General features: G+C 50.3%; 1 protein-coding gene across 5 annotated transcripts in view; it reads right to left on the bottom strand.

The window, feature by feature from the left end:
* ralgapa1 (Ral GTPase activating protein catalytic subunit alpha 1) overlaps positions 1–7,500 on the bottom strand; it is a 74,541-nt gene that overhangs the window by 32,235 nt on the left and 34,806 nt on the right. For all 5 annotated transcript variants that reach the window (XM_042709778.1, XM_042709779.1, XM_031580740.2 and 2 more), the window contains 5 exons: positions 5,995–6,105; positions 5,776–5,844; positions 5,349–5,483; positions 3,657–3,840; positions 632–1,769 (listed from right to left, as the gene is read on the bottom strand). In XM_042709778.1, the coding sequence (XP_042565712.1) occupies positions 632–1,769; positions 3,657–3,840; positions 5,349–5,483; positions 5,776–5,844; positions 5,995–6,105 (1,637 nt within the window). The remainder of the gene's footprint in view (positions 1–631; positions 1,770–3,656; positions 3,841–5,348; positions 5,484–5,775; positions 5,845–5,994; positions 6,106–7,500) is intronic.

The raw sequence follows: 7,500 nt of genomic DNA, 5'->3' as shown, positions 1-7,500 counted from the left end.
TGTGTGTGTGTGTGTGTGTGTGTGTGCGTCTAAATGAGGGAGAGACTGAGAGAAAGAGAGATGCTGACAGTTGTAAGCTGATTACCTCGAAATGCACACACACACACAGACACACACGCACACACACACACACAGAGAACCACACATGAGTTGAAACAGGATGTTTACAGTCTGATTTCTGTGCAGAATGATAACGGGCCTTATCCTCACACCATAATGTAGATTTATGATTTCATTATTTCATTAGGGCCAGTTACCGTCTACTCATTTTTTTTTTTAAATGACTGGAAACTGAAATGGGAATTCATGTGAGAATTTGACCACAGATCTCTGCGTGACCCTACTGAGGCTGGGCATCTCCAGCCTAGAATTGACAATAAAATATAAACCTCTTAAAATTATGTTGGACAGCCGTATGTGCGTGTATGCATGCGTGTGTGCGTTTGATTGTGTGTGTGTGTGTGTATATATGTGTGAGTGAGTGAGAGTGAGTGTGAGAGAGAGAGAGAGAGAGATAAAGTGAGTGTGTGTGTGTGTGTGTGTGTGTGTGTGTGTGTGTGTGTATATAAGAGAGAGAGTGAGAGTGTTTGTGTGTGTGTGTGTTTGTGTGTGTGTGTGTGTGCGCGCTCACCTCTTCTCCCAGGAGTTCATGCCCAGGATGTTGAGCAGCATGCGGCAGTAGTAGAAGGCGCTCTGGGGCCTCTGGGCCCCCGGCTGGCCCTGCCGCGAGGCCCTCATGTTGAGCCCGTTGCCGCGGTGCGTGGCAAAGTCGCGCTCGTCGGCGCACTGCTTGAGGATGGCGTTGATGACGTCGGTCTCCTGCTTCTCGGACACGCAGGCGGGCTGCGGCGCCGGGATGTTGAGCGGAGCGCCGGCGCGCTGCAGGCACTCGGGACTGGACACGCCCAGGTACTGCAGCATCTCGTCCAGCGCGTCCTCGCCTTCGCACAGACCGTCCCACTGCGGGAAGACCTCCCGGCACCGCCGCTTGGCCCGCGGGCCGGTCAGGCCCAGATGCCCCTCGTCGTCTTCGTCGTCGTCTTCCTCTTCCTCGTTGTTGTTGTTGTTGTTGTTGTGCTCCTCTTGACGTTTCTTCCTCTCCTCCTCCTCCTCAGTCTCCCCGCTGCTGGTGTTATCGTCCGGTCTCTCGCCCGTGCTCTCAGCCAATCGGGGCGCGTCCTCCACCTCTGCGTCATCAGCCACCAGCGCCTCGTCGACATCGTCCTCCACATCCTCCTCATCCTCCTCTTCCTCTTCCTGTAGCCTTCTCTCATCCCTCTCTTCCTCCTCCCCTCCTCCTCCCCGCCTTTCCCTGTGTCCTTCTCCCTGCGTTGCCTTGGAGACACTCGACGCCGGTGGCGGCACCGGTTGTTGCCCCGCCGCCGAGCAGCAGTGGGGCGGCCCGTACAGCACGGCCGAGTCCCAGGAGTGCTTGCCGGCGATGTCGCGGACGATGACCCGCACGCAGGCGCTGGTGGTGGTCAAGCCGGCCGACATGCCGCCGCCGGGCAGGCCGTCCTCGGCACGGATCTGCATGCAGGAGAGCAGCGTGGAGCTGTTGAGGGCGAAGAACTGGAGGTTGGGCGCGTCGAAGAGCTCCGGCGACAGGTCGGGGCTCTCGCTGTACGGGTTGTCGTGGTTCTCGCACACGTGGCTGGTCAGCGTGGCCGGGCCGCCGCTCATGGGGTAGTGGCCCAGGTGATTGACCAGGTGCGAGATGACGGTGCGGGCCGCCACGGAGATCAGGCCCTGCTGGATACGGCTACGCACTGGCGAGCAGAAAGAGGGAGGACAGAGGGAGGAGAACAGAGGAAGAAAGGGGGTGGAGAAAAGAAAAAAAAATCAAATCAGTGCATATCACCAGTGAAGGCAGCATTAGCAGAGGTTTGGTCTAGAAACTAGAGAAAGAGAAAGCGAGAGGGAGAATATTAGAATTGCAACAATCTGAAAGTCATACCAACCTGCCAGCAGTAGGGTTAAATTGACAGTCAGACACTCAGACACGTAACCACAACCCTCACAAACACACATCTGACACACACACACACACTCAACGTGCCTTGAGCCAAGTCTGGCTACTCAAACATCCACTCAATACCCCTCACAGAGCCGATAATGTGCAGGAGCATTCCCTCCACTTCAACCTATTTGAGACTCCACCACCAGCTCAGCCACAAGTCAACACACACACACACACACACACACACACACACACACACACACACACACACACACACCTCACACACCTCACACACCTCACACACCTCACACACACACACACACACACACACACACACACACACACACACACACACACACACACACACACACACACACACACACAAACACACAAACACAAACACACAAACACACACACTCTCTCTCTGTGTGTGTAAAATTGAGGAATTTGAGGGCCTGATCAATGGGGAGACCTGGCAGAGCGCTGCAATGTGACACGTAGGCTCAGCGGCCCCCCTGCTGGCCTGGAGGCCTCGATAAGCAGCTAAATGAAAGCGGAATGGAGTCGCCTGCTGTCTCGTCAGGCCAGGCAAGAAGCATGCCTCACACAAACCTGCCATAATTAGCCACTTTCTACACTGGTAGAGGGAAGAGTGTGTGTGTGTGTGTGTGTGTGTGTGTGTGTGTGTGTGTGTGTGCTACAGGGTTAACAGTACATGTGTATTGAAAGGAAAGAACACGTATGAGCATGTATATTTGCGCGTGTGTATGTGCGTTTGCAGGAGGGGAGGGGAGGGGAGGAATGTGTGTATGTGTGTGTGTGTGTGTGTGTGTGTGGGAAAGCAGTGCTTGGTGTCTGTGTGTGTGTGCGTGCGTGCATGTGCATGTTCACACACACACTGGGAGAAAGGGGGAGACTACATTAATACCCTTAAACCGCCACAGGGATGGAAAGAAAACAGCCGCCAAAAGAGAGGGAGAGAGAAAAAGAGAAAGAGAGAGAGAGAGAGAAAAAAAAAAAAGAAGACAGGGCCAGCTAAGGCCAGTGTTGCGCTTATTGCCGCAGCGTTGTGTGTTTCTCCTCCGGGTGGTTGCCAGACGAGCGATGTGTGTTTCTCCTCCGGGTGGTTGCCAGAGGAGCGATGTGGAAGAGCGAGATTAGGGCGAGCGGAAGTGAGGCTCAAGCACAGGACCAGAACACAGACCCTGATAACCACTCAACACTCTAAACTAAACACACACACACACACACACACACACACACACACACACACACACAGAACACAGACCCTGATAACCACTCAACACACACGCTCCACACAGCTTTTAAATGGGACAGTCACAATTGACTTATCTAGTGGTCATTTCTCCAATCACAACATTTACATTAAGAGCTTCAAAGGAAACTATTACAATGTAAAACACATTTACAGGTGCATCAGTAACTCCTGCTGAAGGACAAGGGTTGTTATAAAAAAAAACACACACAAAAAAAACACACACACAAAAAACACACACACACATATATATATATATAAAATACATAACGTTTATATATATATATATATATATATATATATATATATATATATATATGTATATATAGAGCGAGGTATGTGTATATATATATATATATACTTAATGTATTCAATCCAGGTATATACATCCTAATGTCTGGCTGTGGAGGTGAGCCGTACCCTCGGCGACGGGCTGCATCTTGGACGAGCGCTCGGAGTCAGGCGAGTGCAGGGGCTCGGGCTCCTTCAGGCTCTCCAGCAGCAGGAAGGGGTCGTAGTCAGGGCTACTGAGGTCAGACAGGTTGATGGGGAAATAGCGAGGGTTACTGAAGCTCTGCGCCCCGTACACACACCCGTGCAGAACCTGGAGAGAGAGAGAGGGAGAGAGAGAGAGAGAGATGCAGTCAGTGATTTGGTTTCAGTGAAAGATCGTTGATATTTGTGCCTAACAGCCAATCAAATTACACCCTTCCCTTCTGTGCTCCTGAAGCACCGTGTTGATTGGCTGGGATTGTGTATGGCTCGTTCTGAGCCACTTTGTTTCCCATTTACAGAACCAGGACTGTGCATGAACCCCAGGATGAACCCCAGTTCATACACAGGCCAGCTAGAGGACTGTGAGGATCAATTTGCTGAATTTGACTAAAAGCCTATGAGATTAGAATCGCAGACTCTACCTTTAAAACCCTTTAAAAAATGTTTTTTAAATAAAATAAAAAAACTCTTGAAATACCATTGAATACTTTTTCACCAGTTTACAACAAGCCTCCCAAAGTGAAAAAAAGAGAGAGCGTGCGAGGGAAGGGGTGGGGGGCAGAACAATTGAAATGCGAGAGATGGAGTGAAAGTAAAAAGAAAGAAAGGAAGGAGGAAAAAAAAGGCAAAACAAAAAAAGAGGGAGGTGAAAAACAAGGTAGAAATGAAACGGAGAGAAGGAGACAATGGGATGGAGAAGAGAGGAAGTAAAGGAAAAGGAGAGTGAGGAGAGGAAAGTAAGAACTGGTAAAAGACTGAGCAGGAACGAGAGAGGCCTGTCACCTCTTCTGAGCAGGAACACTGTGTAAAAAAAAATGGTAATGACTCAAAAATACATATACTCATGATCCAATTATCTGCCCATTGAAGACAGTGTCGCTATGGCGACTGTGAATGGCTAAGAGGGGACTAATTGGAGACGGCTGCTTTGTGGAGAATGGGGTAGGGGGGGGGGGGGGGGGGGGGGTGCGGCAAAGTGGACGAGATGCAGACTCTGTCCTCAAAGACAAAGACATGGCAGAGTTAATGGACAGACGCATCAGCGGGGACACAAGGAGGTTAGTGGAGGGCATTCATATACTCAGAGCTCAGCGCAGGTGATGAGAACAAACGCACACAAAGCCACACCACCAGACTCGTGTTTCTCTGGGATTGGCTGACGGATACGCTGCAATGGACACCATCGAACAGGACAGCATGTGGACTAAACAAATCTGTGTGAGTGCATATGTGTGCAAAGGAGGATAGGTGTGTGTGCACATGGGGGAGGTGTGTGTGTGTGTGTGTGTGTGTGTGTGTGTGTGTGTGTGTGTGTGTGTATGTATGTATGTATGTGTGTGTGTGTATGTGTGTGTGCACATGGGGGAGGTGTGTGTGTCTGTGTGTCTGTGTGTGTGTGTGTGTGTGTGTGCGTATGCTCTTCAAGCTCAGCAGAGTAAAAGACACAAGAACTACATAACAACTATCAATGACGGTGTGAGTGTGACCTATTGTTGCCATGTTTTACAGCCTGCAATTCTAGCGCAGACGAAGGCCTGAGACTGAGGCCGGTGTGTGTGTGTGTGTGTGTGTGTGTGTGTGTGTGTGTGTGAAGGCCTGAGACTGAGGCCGGTGTACCTTGTAGATGCAGCTGAGGACGGACTTTTCTCCACGGTCCTTGTCCGGTGAGAGGGTCTGGATGGGCTGCAGGAGGGTCTTGGGGGGCAGCGCCATCACCCAGTCTAGCAGGCACAGCAGCAGGGACACCACCAGCTACACATAAACACACACACACACACACACACACACACACAGGCAGATGGAATGACAAACGGCACAGAGATCTGACCCTGATCATCAGTAAGAAACAGCCTGAAGACTAAATATTTAAAGTATGTTTAGTATAGTGTGTGTGTGTGTGTGTGTGTGTGTGTGTGTGTGTGTGTGTGTGTGTGAGTGAGAAAGAGTGGAAGAGGGAGAAAGATAAAGTATTTGTATGCATGTCTGTGTACATATGTATGTTCTGTGTCTCTGTGTGTGTGTGTGTGTGTGTGTGTGCGCATACCCTCTTGTCCAGCTCGTGGGGTGAGGACTCTGTGGTAGGGAGCAGGTAGGTGATGGTGGCTATGAGGATCTGCAACAGACACACACATTCTCATCTTACGTTCACTTATTCCCACACGTATCTCTATAATATATCTGCATTCATGTTTGTTCATCATTAAACTCAGTTTATACGTTTAAATGACATGAGATGCATTCACCATGCCGTGGTTTTACTGACCTCCACTATTTTCTTTGGGGTGTCGGGGGGGAATTTCTGCAGGTGCTCCACATAGTTGATGAGCAGGTGCAGAATATCTGAAGCAACCAGGGCCACGCTTTTATTTGGGAACTGGAAAACACACACACACACACACACACACACACACACACACACACACACACACACACACACACACACACACACACACACACACACACACACACACACACACACACACACACACACACACACACACACACACACACACACACACACACACACACACAATGTCAAGGCTTTAAGACATCTGTTTTTGCAAACTGGCTGGGAGGAGGGGGGGCATTAATGTGTGTGTGTGTGTGTGTGTGTGTGTGTGTGTGTGTGTGTGTGTGTGTGTGTGTGTGTGTGTGTGTGTGTCCAGTATGTGTATAGTATGCTGTGTGGTGGTGTGGGGTGCCAGCACCACAGGGGAGAGACAAACAGCACATTGTGTCAGTGTGTCTTGATCTGTGATAAGGATTAGATGAGGATGAGCCTTTTTCCAGGCCTAATTCTGCTGACTGGAACAGGCCCTGATACACACACACCCCCACACACACTCACACCCGACCCCCTCACACACACACACACACACACACACACACACACACACACACACACACACACACACACACACACACACACAAAGAAAGGAGAAATAACATGGAAAGAGGGACAGAGGAAAACATGGATACAATAAAAGAAAAGCTGGAAGGTGAAAGAGGGAATAAACTGGCAGTACAGGAGCCAGGAAAGTAGAGGAGAAAGGGAGAGGGGGAAGGAGAGAACAACGGATGGAGAGGGAGAAGGGAGAAAAAGATAATGAGAGAAAGAGAAAAGAATGAGAAGAGAGAACAAGGGAAGGACAGGAGAGAAAAAGATAATGAGAGAAAGAAAGAGAGAAAATAGTGAGAAGAGAGAGCTACAGACTGAAAGAGGGTGAGAGAGAGAGAGAGAGAGAGAGAGATACAGACTGAGAGAAAACAGAGGGAAAGAAAAGGAAAGAGTGAGCGCTTGTGTGAGAGTGAAAGAGAATGAGAGAATTCTGGATGTAGACCCCCCTCGTGTCTTCCCCCCTCCGTTCCTCCATCCTCTCTGGGCGCCCGTCTCTGCCCTTGGCTCCCCGCGGCTGCTGCTGCAGCGCTGCCTGCCACACAGATGAGACCAGAGGAGCCGCACAACAATGGAGGATGGAGCAGCAGGCAGCCCGCCGCACAGCCCAGTCCGCTGGACCCAGCCACAATTCACTCAACCAGAGGGGTGTGTGTCCGCGTCTGTGTGTGTGTGTGTGTGTGTGTGTGTGTGTGTGTTGGGATGGCTACAGATAGGCTCCAGGTCCCCTGCCCGCCATTTTCAGACAGAAATATAATAATTCCTTGAAGTCGCTGGAGCGTGCATTCTTCAGTGGATTAGCCTGCTGTCTGAGCGAGGCGTGGAAGCCAAACATGTTGACAGTCCAGATTTAGCAGGGGTTTTTGGTTCACT

The sequence above is a fragment of the Clupea harengus genome, chromosome 14 (genome assembly GCF_900700415.2).
Source record: "Clupea harengus chromosome 14, Ch_v2.0.2, whole genome shotgun sequence".
Taxonomy (NCBI): domain Eukaryota; kingdom Metazoa; phylum Chordata; class Actinopteri; order Clupeiformes; family Clupeidae; genus Clupea; species Clupea harengus.
This window is presented reverse-complemented; position numbering and strand designations above follow the sequence as displayed.